The sequence below is a fragment of the Anomaloglossus baeobatrachus genome, chromosome 2, assembly GCF_048569485.1.
Source record: "Anomaloglossus baeobatrachus isolate aAnoBae1 chromosome 2, aAnoBae1.hap1, whole genome shotgun sequence".
Classification (NCBI taxonomy): domain Eukaryota; kingdom Metazoa; phylum Chordata; class Amphibia; order Anura; family Aromobatidae; genus Anomaloglossus; species Anomaloglossus baeobatrachus.
The window spans coordinates 541,084,141-541,102,235 of record NC_134354.1 but is presented as its reverse complement, the minus strand read 5'-3'; the positions used below and the strand labels follow the sequence as shown (position 1 = coordinate 541,102,235).

The following is an 18,095-nucleotide window of genomic DNA, read 5'->3' as shown; positions in this document are numbered from 1 at the left end:
GTAAGTACGTGTGACGGCTGTTAGTGATGTTGTGCGCAACGGGCAGCGATTTGCCCGTGACGCACAACTGACGGTGGCGGGTACGCTCGCTAGCGATATCGATAACGATGTCGCTGCATGTAAAGTGCCCTTAAGAATTTGTTCTGGCTTCTTTTTCATCAAAGCTCATCCTTGTAGTAAGTTGTAAATTAGGACATAATCAAAATTGATTTTCCTCCTCAGAAAGTAAATACAGAAGTCTCCATTTAATGAAAGCAAAAAGAAATCTTAAAAACTGGGAGAAACGGTTGCACAAAGTAGAGTAGAAACAATATGATTTTAAAGACAGGTTGTCAACAGGTCAAGAAGAAGGGAATTTTGTTTACTTACCGTAAATTCCTTTTCTTCTAGCTCCTATTGGGAGACCCAGACAATTGGCGTGTATAGCTTCTGCCTCCGGAGGCCACACAAAGTATTACACTTTAAAAAGTGTAACCCCTCCCCTCTGCCTATACACCCTCCCGTGCATCACGGGCCCATCAGTTTTGGTGCCAAAGCAGGAAGGAGGAAACTTATAAATTGGTCTAAGGTAAATTCAATCCGAAGGATGTTCGGAGAACTGAAACCATGAACCAAAGAACAATTCAACATGAACAACATGTGTACACAAAAGAACAACAGCCCGAAGGGAACAGGGGCGGGTCCTGGGTCTCCCAATAGGAGCTAGAAGAAAAGGAATTTACGGTAAGTAAACAAAATTCCCTTCTTCTTTGTCGCTCCATTGGGAGACCCAGACAATTGGGACGTCCAAAAGCAGTCCCTGGGTGGGTAAAAGAATACCTCGATAAAAAGAGCCGAAAACGGCCCCCTCTTACAGGTGGGCAACCGCCGCCTGAAGGACTCGTCTACCTAGGCTGGCATCTGCCGAAGCATAGGCATGCACCTGATAGTGTTTCGTGAAAGTGTGCAGACTCGACCAGGTAGCCGCCTGACACACCTGCTGAGCCGTAGCCTGGTGCCGCAATGCCCAGGATGCACCTACGGCTCTGGTAGAATGGGCTTTCAGCCCTGAAGGAATCGGAAGCCCAGAAGAACGGTAGGCTTCAAGAATCGGTTCCTTGATCCACCGAGCCAAGGTTGACTTGGAAGCCTGCGACCCCTTACGCTGGCCAGCGACAAGGACAAAGAGCGCATCAGAACGGCGCAGGGGCGCCGTGCGAGAAATGTAGAGCCGAAGTGCTCTCACCAGATCTAACAAGTGCAAATCCTTTTCACATTGGTGAACTGGATGAGGGCAAAAAGAAGGTAAGGAGATATCCTGATTGAGATGAAAAGGGGATACCACCTTAGGGAGAAATTCCGGGACCGGACGCAGAACCACCTTATCTTGGTGAAACACCATGAAGGGGGCTTTGCATGAAAGCGCTGCTAGCTCAGACACTCTCCGAAGTGATGTGACTGCCACTAGGAAGGCCACCTTCTGCGAAAGGCGTGATAGAGAGACATCCCGCATCGGCTCGAAAGGTGGTTTCTGAAGAGCCGTTAGCACCCTGTTAAGATCCCAGGGTTCCAGCGGACGCTTGTAAGGTGGGACTATGTGGCAAACTCCCTGCAGGAACGTGCGGACCTGCGGAAGCCTGGCTAGACGCTTTTGAAAAAAACACGGAAAGCGCCGATACTTGTCCCTTGAGAGAGCAGAGAGACAAACCCTTGTCCATTCCGGATTGAAGGAAAGAAAGAAAAGTGGGTAAGGCAAACGGCCAGGGGGTAAAACCCTGATCAGCGCACCAGGATAAGAAGATCCTCCAAGCCCTGTGATAGATCTTGGCGGACGTTGGTTTCCTGGCCTGTCTCATGGTGGCAATGACATCTTGAGATAACTGTGAGGACGCTAGGAGCCAGGACTCAATGGCCACACAGTCAGGTTGAGGGCCGCAGAATTCAGATGGAAAAATGGCCCTTGAGACAGCAAGTCTGGTCGGTCTGGGAGTGCCCACGGTTGACCCACCGTGAGGTGCCACAGATCCGGGTACCACGACCTCCTCGGCCAGTCTGGAGCGACGAGGATGGCGCGGCGGCAGTCGGACCTGATCTTGCGTAACACTCTGGGCAGCAGTGCCAGAGGAGGAAATACATAAGGCAGTCGAAACTGCGACCAATCCTGAACTAATGCGTCCGCCGCCAGAGCTCTGTGATCTTGAGACCGTGCCATGAATGCCGGGACTTTGTTGTTGTGCCGAGACGCCATGAGGTCGACGTCCGGCGTTCCCCAGCGGCAACAGATCTCTTGAAACACGTCCGGGTGAAGAGACCATTCCCCTGCGTCCATGCCCTGGCGACTGAGAAAGTCTGCTTCCCAGTTTTCTACGCCCGGGATGTGAACTGCGGAGATGGTGGAGGCTGTGGCTTCCGCCCACAGCAGAATCCGCCGAACCTCTTGGAAGGCTTGACGACTGCGTGTGCCGCCCTGGTGGTTGATGTATGCGACCGCCGTGGCGTTGTCCGACTGTATTCGGATCTGCCTGCCCTCCAGCCACCGCTGGAACGCCTTTAGGGCTAGATACACTGCCCTTATCTCCAGAACATTGATCTGAAGGGAGGACTCTGTCGGAGTCCAGGTTCCCTGAGCCCTGTGGTGGAGGAAGACCGCCCCCACCCTGACAGACTCGCGTCCGTCGTGACCACAGCCCAGGATGGGGGCAGAAAGGATTTTCCCTTCGACAAAGAAGTGGGAAGAAGCCACCACTGAAGAGAGGTTTTGGCTGCCAGTGAAAGAGAGACGTTCCTGTCTAGGGACGTCGACCTCCTGTCCCATTTGCGGAGAATGTCCCATTGAAGTGGACGCAGATGAAACTGCGCAAAGGGAACTGCCTCCATTGCTGCCACCATCTTCCCTAGGAAGTGCATGAGGCGCCTCAAGGGGTGTGACTGGGCCCGAAGGAGAGAGTGCACCCCTGTCTGCAGCGAACGCTGTTTGTCCAGCGGAAGCTTCACTATCGCTGAGAGAGTATGAAACTCCATCCCGAGGTAAGTCAGTGATTGGGTCGGTGTCAATTTTGACTTTGGGAAATTGATGATCCACCCGAACCTCTGGAGAGTCTCCAGAGCAATGGTCAGGCTGTGTTGACATGCCACCCGGGAGGGTGCCTTGACTAGAAGATCGTCTAAGTAAGGGATCACCGAGTGGCCCTGAGAGTGTAGGACCGCCACCACTGCTGCCATGACCTTGGTGAAGACCCGTGGGGCTGTCGCCAGGCCGAAAGGCAGTGCCACGAACTGAAGGTGTTCGTCCCCGATGGCGAAACGCAGGAAGCGTTGATGCTCTGGTGCAATCGGCACATGGAGATAAGCATCCCTGATGTCGATTGATGCTAGGAAGTCTCCTTGGGACATCGAGGCGATGACAGAGCGGAGAGATTCCATCCGGAACCGTCTGGTTCTCACGTGTCTGTTGAGCAGTTTGAGGTCCAGAACGGGACGGAATGATCCGTCCTTTTTTGGCACCACGAACAAGTTGGAGTAAAAACCGCGACCACGTTCTTGAAGGGGAACGGGGATCACAACTCCTTCTGCCTTCAGAGTGTTCACCGCCTGAAAAAGTGCATCGGCTCGCTCGGGGGGCGGAGATGTTCTGAAGAAACGAGTCGGAGGACGAGAACTGAGCTTTATCCTGTAACCGTGAGACAGAATGTCTCTCACCCATCGGTCTTGGACATGTGGCCACCAGGCGTCGCAAAAGCGGGAGAGCCTGCCACCGACCGAGGATGCGGTTTGGGGAGGCCGAAAGTCATGAGGAGGCCGCCTTGGAGGCGGTTCCTCCGGCGGTCTTTGGAGGACGTGACTTAGACCGCCATGCAGAAGAGTTCCTCTGGCCCTTCTGTGACCTGTTGGACGTGGAGGAATGGGACCTGGCTGAGGGCCGAAAGGACCGAAACCTCGGTTGTATTTTTCGTTGCTGAGGTCTGTTTGGTTTGGACTGGGGTAAGGACGAGTCCTTTCCATTGGATTGTTTAATAATTTCGTCCAATTGCTCGCCAAACAAACGGTCGCCAGAAAATGGCAAACCGGTTAAGAACTTCTTGGAAGCAGAGTCTGCCTTCCATTCGCGTAGCCACATGGCCCTGCGGACTGCCACCGAATTGGCGGACGCTACCGCTGTACGGCTCGCAGAGTCCAGGACGGCGTTCATGGCGTAGGACGAAAAGGCCGACGCCTGAGAAGTCAAAGACGCAACTTGCGGAGCAGAGGTACGTGTGACCGCATTAATCTCGGACAGACAAGCTGAGATAGCTTGGAGTGCCCACACAGCTGCAAAGGCCGGAGCAAAAGACGCGCCTATGGCTTCATAGATGGATTTCATCAGGAGCTCTATTTGCCTGTCAGTGGCATCCTTGAGCGATGAACCATCTGCCACTGATACTACGGATCTAGCCGCCAGTCTAGAGACTGGAGGATCCACCTTGGGACACTGAGCCCAACCCTTAACTACGTCAGGGGGGAAGGGGTAACGTGTGTCATTAAGGCGCTTAGTAAAGCGCTAGTCCGGAAATGCTCTGTGCTTCTGGACAGCATCTCTGAAGTTAGAGTGATCGAAAAACGCACTCCGTGTACGTTTGGGAAACCTAAACTGGTGCTTCTCCTGCGGCGAAGCCGACTCCTCTATAGGTGGAGTTGGGGGAGAAAGATCTAGCACCTGGTTGATGGACGCTATAAGGTCATTTACTATGGCGTCCCCTTCAGGTGTATCAAGATTGAGAGCAACGTCAGGATCAGAGCCCTGAGCTGCGACCTCCGCTTCATCCTCCAGAGAGTCCTCATGCTGAGACCCCGAACAGCGTGATGAAGTCGGGGAAGGTTCCCAGCGAGCCCGCTTAGCTGGTCTGGGACTGCGGTCCGTGTCGGAGTCCTCACCGTGGGACCTAGGTGTCACCTCAGGAGCACTTCGCTGCACCGACCGAGAGGGGCCTGGGGGCGATGAACTCAGTGCCCTGGGCCTGTGTTACCGATCTGGACTGCAAGGCTTCTAGTATCTTAGCAGACCATTTGTCCATAGACTGAGCCATGGATTGTGAAAGCGACTCAGAGAGTTTCTCAGCCAAAACTGCAAACTCTGTCCCTGCCACCTGGACAGTGGAAGCCGGCGGTTCTACCTGAGCCGAGGGTCCCACCAGTGCCCGAGGCTCCGGCTGAGTGAGTGCCACAGGGGCCGAGCATTGCACACAGTGAGGGTAGGTGGAACCTGCAGGTAACATAGCCGCACAAGAGGTACAGGTTGAAAATAAGCCTGTGCCTTGGCACCCTTGCTCTTTGCGGACGACATGCTGTTGTCTCCTCTGAGAGTGATCAGTGAGGGTATATAGCCAAAAGCAAAATAATGCGGCCGAACAGAGAAAATGTATACAATATATATATATATACACTTCGGCACCCTAGGGGGGTCAGCACCTGGTAACCGGTGTGGCTTACCGACCGCCCAAAGCGGTTGTGTGTCCACCAGATTCCCAGCCTGGGCCTCCCAGAGCTACAGAGCTCGTTCTGAAATCCTCCACCGGCAGAAGTGATTGTAACAATGGCTGCCAGAGTTCTCAGGGGAGGAGGGAGCCGTGGGCGTGACTAATAAAGTGCGGGAATCTGGTGCCCCACGGTGCTCAGTGAGGGGGGAGGAGGACACCTAAGTATGCTCCAGCCCTCACTGCCGACGTCCAGTCGACCGTCCCGCCCTTACCCCTGACTGGCAGGCCCGGAGGCGGGAGTTATGGTACTAGGCCGCAGAAGCCGGGGACTAAATTTAATAACGCGGCCGGCGATCAGGCGCGGTCGGCGCGGTAGTCCCGGTTGTCACAGAAAAACAGCAGCCGCTGCAGCGTTGTAACACAGGCGCTCCATGCACCGTCCCCAAGGGGACACAGAGTACCTTTTAGATGCAGGGCCTGTCCCTGATGATACCCAGTCTCCTGTCCGTCAGATTCCCCCAGGGGCTGCGGAGGGAGCCCGGTCCCAGTGAAAGGTGACCGGTTAGGATCCCACTTCTCCCAGAGCCTCTAAGGGATGGGGAAGGAAAACGGCATGTGGCTCCAGCCTTTGTACCCGCAATGGGTACCTCAACCTTGACAGCACCGCCGACTTAGTGGGGTGAGAAAGGAGCATGCCGGGGGCCCCGTGGGGGCCCTCTTTTCTTCCATCCGATACAATCAGCAGCTGCTGCTGACTAAAATGTGGAGCTTGCGTGAATGTGTGCCTCCTTCAACACAAAGCATAAAACTGGTGGGCTCGTGATGCACGGGAGGGTGTATAGGCAGAGGGGAGGGGTTACACTTTTTAAAGTGTAATACTTTGTGTGGCCTCCGGAGGCAGAAGCTATACACCCCAATTGTCTGGGTCTCCCAATGGAGCGACAAAGAAAGGACAATTTTTCAGCTTATATTATTCCCGCTGCTCTCCTGAGCATGTCATTGTTTCTTTTCTTTTTTATTTAATGCTAATTATTATGGTTTTAGCCAAAGAGGCGTGGCTCAAGGTTGTCTTAAGGGTGATAAATAAATACCAATACAGGCACTTCAAAGTCTGCCTAATTCATAAAAATAAAAATGATAATAATGTTACCACACCACGTGAAATAACAACATCAAAAACATAATAATGCAAAATAATAATAAAAGTTATGAAAAAATCTTCCACACCAGTGAAGAATCACATGCACCAAATTTATTAACAATAAAATATAATAGTAAAAGAATAAAAAACAATATGGTGCCTTTATCTTATCTGCTAATATATACAAATGAACTGAAACAACTGTCTGAACATGGACCAATAAACCTGCCATTACCGAGAGTGGCGGCTTAGCCTCTCAAGTAAACTGTGGTCCAGTAAGAGGTATAGGGTCTGGGTAGTATAAATGGCCCCATTATCCACCTCAACACAAACTGAACTCCTATGGAGCTTAAAACAATATATGGTTCCAAAAGAATTTCCAATTTATATTGGGAATACCGCAACCAGTCTGTTAGAGTAACTGCAGGATCGTAACTATTGCGTCTTAATGTGTGTACTAGATACTTGTATAAAGCTTATGGAATAATAAAAAAAAGACATAAATGATGGTATGTTAGATGAAAATGACCTGTACTTCTCTTGGAGATTTATATCCTCCATCTCTGATATTTTCTCCTTGCAGAGCTAGTAGATATCTAACAAATGCCAAATGCATATGCAAAGGAAGCTCCACGCTTTTACACATTCAGAGTCCACAGGTTTAACAATGTTTGCAGGTAAAATTAAATGTCACTGACAGTCCAATAAAAGTGAATCTCTACTTGCAGCGAAAGTCACTAAACGCGTTTTGCAATCGCCAAGGTTTCTTTTTCTATAGTCTCTATAGGTTGTTCTACATTATTATTATCATCCTGTGAGGTTCGCCCTCGTAGCACTAAATAAAAATGCTCAAATTTCTGGAACGGAGTGGTGGATTTAAAAAAGTATAACACTGTGGGGAGAAGCGAGAATGAAAAAAGGCCTAAGACACACGGCATGAAAATCGGAGCAAGTGGAATGCGATAAAACATCGCATTTCACTCGGACCAATATTAGCCTGTGTGTCAGCACCCATGAGCTATTATTTTCTCAGCCCTAATCGAACCGAAAAAACAGTCGCAGCATGCTATGGGTGTAATGCGAGACTCTTTCTCTCGCACCCATTCAAGTCTATGGGGCGAGAGAAAAATTGCACTGCACTCGCATTACACCAATGTGACGCGAGTGCAGAGTGAGAATGGCAATAGCTGGCAACGGAGGAGATAAATACCTCCCTCTCCTCCGCAGTGCCGGCCCTCCCCTCCTCAGCGCCAGCCCTCCCCTCCTCAGTGCCGGCCCGCCCCCCCGCAGCTGTGGTCCGATCGCATGATCGGACCTCAGTCGCAATGACACTCGGTTCTGATGTGCTGCCAGCGAAAGCCAAGTGTCATGCGAAGATCGCAGTAGTCCCAGTGTGGCCGTGGCCTAAGAAGAGAAACTGGTTACTTTTGACCTGGTGACAAGTCCTCTGGAAAGCACAATATACATAATGTTAAGGGGTATTCTCATATTAGACATAGATGACATCCACGATGTATGCCATATATACTGAGACATTCACATCATGGGGGGGGGGAGGGGAAGTGTCAAATTTTAAAAAATGTGGATACATAGTAAATGATGGAGGATGGACATATCTATCTCATTCACAAACTTTCCACCAAAGTCAGCAGAGAATTTGGGAAAGTTATGAAATGTCCTATAAATGTCTGTTCTATTCCTGATCTAAGGACCTAGGTGTTTAGTTGAGATGAAGCTGTGCTGCACTTAATGTACATGCTCAATAGTGAAGCTCCTCCTCTACAGATCAGTCAGGGAAATTGAGGAGGCAGAGGTTTGGCTTACCGACTCCACAGCCCTGGGTTTATGATATCAACAAAAGACATGATGTCACTAGCTGCTCATGTATATATAGACTATATTCTCTAACTAATACATTTGTATATGATAAGGATAGTTATGTTTTTATCACTACTATGGGGATACTGTCTGTCTCATTCTTTGATGGCCGAGCATTCACAAAAAATCCTTATTCTCTTGTCACTGTCGCTGTGCTTAGCTGTAAAAGTAAAATCCATCCCAGCCAGCGCTCGTACTAGTCCAATTTTATTGCATTAGAATAGAATGGGCTGGAATGGAGCTCAATCTTGAGCCACGGCGACTTGATGGATTAACACTCTGTAGGAAGATCGATCTTGTGCAGCCTACATAGGTCCACCAGGGTCTTCAACACTCTGTAGGAAGATCGATCTTGTGCAGCCTACATAGGTCCACCAGGGTCTTCAACACTCTGTAGGAAGATCGATCTTGTGCAGCCTACATAGGTCCACCAGGGTCTTCTCTGCTGTTATCTTGATAGTGTCAAGCCATCAGATTGCTGGTTCCTCTTCGCCTTGTTCCTTCTATTCTTACAACCATGATGTCCTTCTCCAGTGATTGCTTTCTTTGTATGTGTCCAAAGTAGGCAAGTCATAGCTTGGTGATCTTTGCTTTGAGTGACATGTCTTAGGATTATACTGTTACAGCTGAACGCAAGGATGCTGGCAGGAGAATAAAGATTTCATGCGCATGTTCAGCTACCTAGAAACACTTACATGCAATATCAGTAATTCTATAGCGCACCATACTAATTATAAAACAAGTGTATTTTTTGAAACATTCAATATTTTTAATAGGCATAAATGGAAAAAATGTTCCAAATACATTGATCTTTACAAATAAATATGAAAAGGATGGTGGCACAACACTTCTTTAATGCAAATACTAGTGTTAAAATCATTTGCAAAAATATACTTTTTTTTTTTTTTTTTACTTACGCTGTTGGCAAAATTTCTTAAGTCAAGTGTAATAGCATACATAATGGGTAATGCCCTGTAGCAAGAGAAAGGAATAGGTTAAATATACCCACTTCACACATACTATATGTATAAAATTACATGTTCCTATATATCAGAAACAATCTGTGCACATAATGAATGTGCTTAAAGTTTTGATTTTTTTTAGGACTGGTGATCTATTCATTTCCATCACACAGATAGAAGAGTGCCAAGATAGTCCATCAATTTCTGATCTTTGGAGGACAGAGGTGTGGGGGTTCATTCAATAAAATAGGCAATTTAATCCTTCCAGTAAAAGCACGGAAAGGGGGGACACAACCCCACCAACCTCTGCGGAGTCTCTATGGTCAAGCAGTGCATATGTGAATAAGAAGTAGAACACGTTCTTGAAAGGCACTTTTGGCAGCCACACAGTTAGGCTGCTTTCACACTACGTTTTTTTAACATACGTCCTGAACGTTTTTTTAACGCAAAAACGGATCCAGTGCAAATGCATTTTCATTTCAATGCATTTGCAATGGACGCGCATCAACATGCGTTCACCTGCGTTTGCGTGCGTTATAGTGAGGATCCAGCGACTTGCAGTTTTTTAACTTTTTTCAAAAACGCTACTTGTAGCATTTTTGAGCTGCGTCCAAATACTGCAAATTGCTGGATCCTGACTATACTGCATGCAAACGCATGTGAACGCTGGCATGCTGATAGACAGGATCCTGCTTGCTCTACTGAGCATGCCCAGAAACCAGCCTGGTGTGATCAGTCTCTCTCTCCCCCTCCCTCTCTCCCCCTCCCTCTCTCCCCCTCCCTCTCTCCCCCTCCCTCTCTCCCCCTCCCTCTCTCCCCCTCCCTCTCTCCCCCTCCCTCTCTCCCCCTCCCTCTCTCCCCCTCCCTCCCCTCTCTTTCGCTCTCCCCTGCCTGAGAGCTGCGGAGGATCGTAAACAAGGTAAACAACGGGTAACTTGCTTGGATACCCGATGTTTACCTTGGTTACGTGTGCAGGGAGGCCGGCTCCTAGCAGCTGCAGACGCTCGTAACCAAGGTAAATATCGGGTATCCAAGCAAGTTACCCGATGTTTACCTTGGTTACGAGCCTCCGCAGCTGTCAGATGCCGGCTCCCAGCCTCACGTTCAGTTCCCCTCACTCCCGATCACATGACTCCAATGCCCGCCCATAAACTTCAAGTGACAGGATCCTGCAAAATAAGGCTAGTTTCACACTTGTGTTGAACGGTATCCGTTGCATTGCGTTGTGTGACAGATGCAACGGATGTGTTGCATATAGTGGCACAACGAATGCAACGGATGCTGCAATATTCAGCCTTTTTTTTTTTTTATACACAGTTTCACCAGCGGCAGACTATTGTGAACGATCAGCTGATCGCTCCCAGGAGCCGGTCGCCGGGTGATCAGCTGATCGCTCCCAGTCGCCGGGTGATCAGCTGATCGCTTCCAGTCGCCGGGTGATCAGCTGATCGCTCCCAGGAGCCAGTCGCCGGGTGATCAGCTGATCGCTCCCAGGAGCCAGTCGCCGGGTGATCAGCTGATCGCTCCCAGGAGCCAGTCGCCGGGTGATCAGCTGAACGCTCCCAGGAGCCAGGCGCCGGGTGATCAGCTGAACGCTCCCAGGAGCCAGGCGCCGGGTGATCAGCTGATCGCTCCCAGGAGCCAGGCGCCGGGTGATCAGCTGATCGCTGCCGGGTGATCAGCTGATCGCTGCCGGTGCCGGGTGATCAGCTGATCGCTGCCGGGTGATCAGCTGATCGCTGCCGGGTGATCAGCTGATCGCTGCCGGGTGATCAGCTGATCGCTGCCGGGTGATCAGCTGATCGCTGCCGGGTGATCAGCTGATCGCTGCCGGGTGATCAGCTGATCGCTGCCGGCGCCGGGTGGAGCCAAGCAGGGCCATGGCGCTGAGGACAGGTGAGTGCGTGCGTGCCTGCGTGTGTATACATACATGCGGAGTGGCGTGCGGGAGGGGGCGGAGCCGAGCGGGGAAGTGTCGGGCTCCCTGCACACGTGGCCAGGGTAAATATCGGGTAAAGCACTTTGCTTGGTTACCCGATATTTACCTTGGTTACGGGTGCAGGGAGCCAGAGAGAGCATGCGCAGTGAAATCCTAAGGATTCCGCTGCTCCAAAAACGTTACATGCTGCGTTCCTCCCGCTGGGCAGAAGCAACAGAGCGTCGCCAAGCGGAAGCAACGCAGGTCCTTTTGGCACAATCCGTCATCCATACAAATCTATCCGTTAACGGATTCCGCTGTTTTCCAAAAGGGCGGATTGTGACGGAAGGAAAACAACGCAAGTGTGAAAGTACCCTAACACATGCGTTTGCATGCGTTTTTCTCTGCAAAAACAGGATCTGCTTTTGCAGCAAAAAAAACGTTCATGACGCATCCTAAAAAAACGTAGTGTGAAAGCAGCCTTAGGCCCCTTTCACACGTCAGTGATTCTGGTACGTTTATGCTTTTTTTAAACGTACCAGAATCACTGACATACGCAGACCCATTATAATCAATGGGTCTGCGCACACATCAGTGATTTTTCACTGAACTTGTCTCTGTGCAGCGTACACCCGTGGCCGTGATTCTGCACGGAGACAAGTCAGTTTTTTTATGGCATCACTGATGACCCACGGATCACACTATGGTGTGATCCGTGTGTGATCAGTGAAACACATACCATAAAATCACGGACATATTAAATATTTTCAATTTTCCTTGCCTGCGATTCGCTCTGCCTGCTCCGCTCTCGGCAGCTCCTGCCTGGCTCATGAATATTCATGAGAGCAGGAACTGCCGACCAGGAAGTAGGTGCTGAGAGCGGTGGGCGAACACTGCAGAGCAGGAGACTTCAGCACCGTGGACAGCAGGAGCGAAGGCAAGTGAGTAATGTCCATATGCAATCACGGATCATGGATTGCACATGGGCAACCCACGTGTGCCGTGAATCACGGAACACGGAGGGACATGTGCATGTTTTACACGTCAGTGAAGAACGTCAGTGTTTTTCACTGACGTGTGAAACGGGCCTTACCCTGTAATGGCACTGAATGGCTAATCATGTATTGCATGATAGTGCCAAGTTGTCCACACCAGGAGCCGCTCTTTCCAGCTGCTGTGCCACCATGTGGAATACATCACAATCTAGTAGCGTCAAACTCACCAATTTTCTTCTTTATGGGCCTGGAAAATTTTCAGAAATGATGTACACTATGTTTAGGAAAATATTTAGAACAGTGGATGGATCTACAGAGAAGGGAATTTTGTTACTTACCGTAAATTCCTTTTCTTCTAGCTCTTATTGGGAGACCCAGACGATTGGGGTATAGCTACTGCCCTCTGGAGGCCACACAAAGCACTACATTAAAAGTGCAAGGCCCCTCCCCCTCTGGCTATACCCCCCCCGTGGTATCACGGGTTCTCCAGTTTTAGTGCCAAAGCAAGAAGGAGGAAGCCAATAACTGGTTTAAACAAATTAACTCCGAATAACATCGGAGAACTGAAAAACCGTTCAACATGAACAACATGTGTACCCGCAAACAACAAAAAAACATCCCGAAGGACAACAGGGCGGGTGCTGGGTCTCCCAATAAGAGCTAGAAGAAAAGGAATTTACGGTAAGTAACAAAATTCCCTTCTTCTTCAGCGCTCTATTGGGAGACCCAGACGATTGGGACGTCCAAAAGCTGTCCCTGGGTGGGTAAATAAATACCTCATGTTAGAGCTGCAAAACAGCCCTCCCCTACGGGGGTGTCACTGCCGCCTGCAGGACTCTTCTACCTAAGCTGGCATCCGCCGAAGCATAGGTATGCACCTGATAATGCTTGGTGAAAGTGTGCAGACTGGACCAGGTAGCTGCCTGGCACACCTGTTGAGCCGAAGCCTGGTGACGTAATGCCCAGGACGCACCCACGGCTCTGGTGGAGTGGGCTTTTAGCCCTGAAGGAACCGGAAGCCCCGCAGAACGGTAGGCCTCTAGAATTGGTTCTTTGATCCATCGAGCCAGGGTGGCTTTAGAAGCCTGCAACCCCTTGCGCGGACCAGCGACAAGGACGAAAAGTGCATCGGCACGGCGTATGGGCGCCGTGCGGGAAATGTAGATTCTGAGTGCTCTCACCAGATCTAGCAAACGTAAGGCCTTTTCATACCGGTGAACCGGATGAGGGCAAAAAGAAGGCAAGGATATATCCTGATTAAGATGAAAAGAGGATACGACCTTAGGAAGGAACTCCGGAATGGGGCGCAGCACAACCTTGTCCTGGTGGAACACCAGGAAGGGAGCCTTAGATGACAGAGCTGCCAGCTCAGACACTCGCCGAAGCGATGTGATCGCAACAAGAAACGCCACTTTCTGCGACAGCCGAGAAAAGGAAACTTCCTTCAGAGGCTCGAAGGGCGGCTTCTGGAGAGCCACTAGTACCCTGTTCAGATCCCATGGATCTAACGGTCGCTTGTACGGGGGCACAATATGACAGACCCCCTGCAGGAACGTGCGCACCTTAGGAAGACGTGCTAGACGCTTCTGAAAAAACACGGATAGTGCCGAAACTTGCCCTTTAAGGGAGCTGAGCGACAAGCCCTTTTCTAACCCCGATTGCAGGAAGGAAAGAAACTTGGGCAATGCAAATGGCCAGGGAGACACTCCCTGAGCAGAGCACCAGGACAAGAAAATCTTCCACGTTCTGTGGTAGATCTTAGCCGAATTCGACTTTCTAGCTTGTCTCATTGTGGCAACGACTCCCTGAGATAATCCAGCAGATGCTAGGATCCATGACTCAATGGCCACACAGTCAGGTTCAGGGCCGCAGAATTCTGATGGAAAAACGGCCCTTGGGACAGTAAGTCTGGTCGGTCTGGCAGTGACCACGGTCGACCGATCGTGAGATGCCACAGATCCGGATACCACGACCTCCTCGGCCAGTCTGGAGCGACGAGTATGACGCGGCTGCACTCGGATCTGATCTTGCGTAGCACTCTGGGCAAGAGCGCCAGAGGCGGAAACACGTATGGGAGCTGAAACTGCGACCAATCTTGAACCAAGGCGTCTGCCGCCAGAGCTCTTTGATCGCGCGACCTCGCCATGAATGCCGGGACCTTGTTGTTGTGCCGGGATGCCATTAGGTCGACGTCCGGCACTCCCCAGCGTCGACAGATTTCCTGAAACACGTCCGGGTGAAGGGACCATTCCCCTGCGTCCATGCCCTGGCGACTGAGGAAGTCTGCTTCCCAGTTTTCTACGCCTGGGATGTGAACCGCGGATATGGTGGATGCTCTGTCCTCCACCCACATTAGAATGCGCCGGACCTCTTGGAAGGCTTGCCGACTGCGCGTCCCTCCTTGGTGGTTGATGTATGCCACCGCTGTGGAGTTGTCCGATTGGATTCGGATCTGCTTTCCTTCCAGCCACTGTTGGAAGGCCAGTAGAGCAAGATACACTGCTCTGATCTCCAGAACATTGATCTGAAGGGTGGACTCCTGCGGAGTCCACGTCCCCTGAGCCCTGTGGTGGAGAAATACTGCTCCCCACCCTGACAGACTCGCATCTGTCGTGACTACTGCCCAGGATGGGGGCAGGAAGGATCTTCCCTGAGACAATGAGGTGGGAAGGAGCCACCATTGTAGAGAGTCTTTGGCCGTCTGGGAAAGCGAGACTTTCCTGTCCAGGGACGTTGACTTCCCGTCCCATTGGCGGAGAATGTCCCATTGAAGTGGGCGCAGATGAAACTGCGCAAAGGGAACTGCTTCCATGGCTGCCACCATCTTCCCTAGGAAATGCATGAGGCGCCGCAAGGGATGCAACTGGCCCTGCAGAAGAGATTGCACCCCTGTCTGTAGTGACCGCTGCTTGTCCAGCGGAAGCTTCACTATCGCTGCTAGAGTATGAAACTCCATGCCAAGATACGTTAGTGACTGAGTCGGTGATAGGATCGACTTTGGAAAGTTGATGATCCATCCGAAAGACTGTAGAGTCTCCAGCGTAGCATTCAGGCTGTGCTGACATGCCTCCTGAGAGGGAGCTTTGACCAATAAGTCGTCTAGGTAAGGGATCACCGAGTGTCCCTGAGAGTGCAAGACTGCTACCACCGCCGCCATGACCTTGGTGAAGACCCGTGGGGCTGTCGCCAGACCAAATGGAAGAGCTACGAACTGAAAATGGTCGTCTCCTATCACAAAACGTAGAAAACGTTGATGTTCTGTAGCAATTGGCACGTGGAGATAAGCATCTTTGATGTCTATTGAGGCAAGGAAGTCTCCTCTGGACATTGAGGCAATGACAGAGCGGAGGGTTTCCATCCGGAACCTCCTGGCGTGCACATGTTTGTTGAGCCGTTTTAGGTCCAGAACAGGACGGAACGAGCCGTCCTTTTTTGGAACCACAAAGAGATTGGAGTAAAACCCTTGCCCTTGTTCCTGAGAAGGGACTGGGATAACCACTCCTTCCGCTTTTAGGGAATCCACCGCCTGCATCAGAGCATCTGCTCGGTCTGGACGTGGGGAGGTTCTGAAGAACCGAGCTGGAGGACGAGAATTGAACTCGATTCTGTACCCGCGAGACAAAATGTCCGTCACCCACCGGTCTTTGACCTGTGACATCCAAATGCCGGAAAAGCGGGAGAGCCTGCCCCCGACCGGCGATGCGGAGGGGGGGGGCTGGAAGTCATGAGGTAGCCGCTTTGGAAGCGGTACCTCCATTTGCTTTCTTGGGGCGTGTGTGAGTCCGCCACGAATCTGAGTTTCTTTGCGTCCTCTGAGTCCCTTTGGACGAGGTAAATGGTGTCTTGCCCGAACCTCGAAAGGACTGAAACCTCTGCTGCCACTTTTTCTGCTGAGGTTTGGCTGTTCTGGGTTGTGGTAAAGAGGAGTCTTTACCCTTGGACTGCTTAATGATGTCAGCCAATGGCTCGCCAAACAGTCTATCTCTAGATAAAGGCAAACTGGTTAAACATTTTTTGGAACCAGCATCTGCTTTCCAGTCCTTTAACCACAAGGCTCTGCGCAAAACTACCGAATTGGCGGACGCCATTGAGGTGCGACTGGTAGATTCTAGGACCGCATTGATAGCGTAAGACGCAAACGCCGACATCTGCGTGGTAAGGTGCGCCACTTGCGGCACTGCTGGATGCATGATAGCATCCACTTTTGCTAAGCCAGCTGAAATAGCCTGGAGTGCCCATACGGCTGCGAATGCCGGAGCAAACGACGCGCCGATAGCTTCATAGACAGATTTTAACCAAAGGTCCATCTGTCTGTCATTGGCATCTTTAAGTGAAGCGCCATCCTCCACTGCAACTATGGATCTAGCTGCAAGTTTGGAAATCGGGGGGTCTACCTTTGGACACTGTGTCCAGCGCTTGACCACCTCAGGGGGGAAAGGGAAACGCGTATCTTTAGATCGTTTAGAGAAACGCCTTTCTGGGTGAGCGTCGTGCTTCTGGATTGATTCTCTGAAGTCAGAGTGATCTAACAAAGCACTCAATTTACGCTTGGGATAAAGGAAACGAAACTTTTCCTGCTCCGCAGCCGCCTCTTCTGCTGAAGGGGCTGGGGGAGAAATATCCAACAGCCTATTGATGGCTGAGATAAGGTCGTTTACCATGGCATCCCCATCCGGGGTATCCAGGTTGAGAGGGGTTCCAGGAGTGGATTCCTGATCACTCTCATCAGACACATCACAGGGAGACTGATTGCGCTGAGACCCTGAGCAGTGTGAAGACGTCGAGGGTCTTTCCCAGCGAGCTCGCTTAGGGTGGCTGGGGCCATCATCTGAGTCATAATCCTCGGCCTGTGAAGCCGGGGACCCCCCTGTGGGCTGGATACATTCCAAGTAAGGGGGACCTGAGGACAGAGGCCTCGCCGTGCCCAGAGACTGAGTCCCATGCATAGATTGCAAGGTTTCAAGGATTCTTGCCATAGACACAGACATATTATCTGCAAAAACTGCAAAGTCCGTCCCTGTCACCGGGGCAGAACTTACAAGCGTCTCAGCCTGGGTCGCTACCTCTCCTGACTCCGGCTGGCGAAGCAGCACCGGGTCGGAGCATTGCACACAATGGGGGTCATCGGAGCCTGCTGGTAGATTAGCCCCACATGCAGCACACGCAGTATACACAGCCCTTTTTGCCTTGGCCGCCTTGCGTTTTGAGGATGACATGTTGCTGCTTCCACAGAGCGATCTGGGATATGCAGCCAGAAGCGCACCTCACAGTGCAAGAAATACAATATCTATATATCTGTACCCAGTACACTGATACACAGTGAGGCACTAGAGGGACCAGCACAGAAAAATCGCTTACCGCCCGCTTAAAAAGCGGGTGTGTGGTCGCCAGATAGCCCCTAGTCCAGGTCTCCCAGAGCCTTGCGTCCTTCCTCCAGCCAGGCATGCATGTAATGGCTGCCGGCGTCTCGAGAGAGGAAGGGGGGCGGGCCCTGGGCGTTCCTGGCCAAGAGCGGGAAGCCTGCTTCCCTCTGTGCCAAGTGAGAGGGCTGGAGCATGTAAATCAGGCTCCAGCCCTCGTCGCTGCTAGCGAACAGCGTCTCTCCCGTACCCTGAATGACAGGGTGGGGGCGGGAACGAAACGGAGCTGCCGGCGTCCTAGGCCCAAAAAGCCGGGGACTAAATTTATAACCGCCGCCGCCGTAAAAGCGCGGACGGCGGATCCCCGGCGCACCACAAGTCACAGCAGCGCCGCCCGGTCCAGAGGGGG

The 18,095-nt window shown here is 51.3% G+C and overlaps 1 protein-coding gene across 1 annotated transcript in view; it reads right to left on the bottom strand.

Moving 5' to 3' along the window:
* Nucleotides 1–18,095, bottom strand: part of PCID2 (PCI domain containing 2) — a 99,292-nt gene that overhangs the window by 42,390 nt on the left and 38,807 nt on the right. Inside the window, exons 6-7 of the mRNA XM_075336646.1 lie at nt 12,554–12,595; nt 9,369–9,423 (exon numbers count right to left, since the gene is read on the bottom strand). Coding sequence (XP_075192761.1) covers nt 9,369–9,423; nt 12,554–12,595 — 97 coding nt within the window. The remainder of the gene's footprint in view (nt 1–9,368; nt 9,424–12,553; nt 12,596–18,095) is intronic.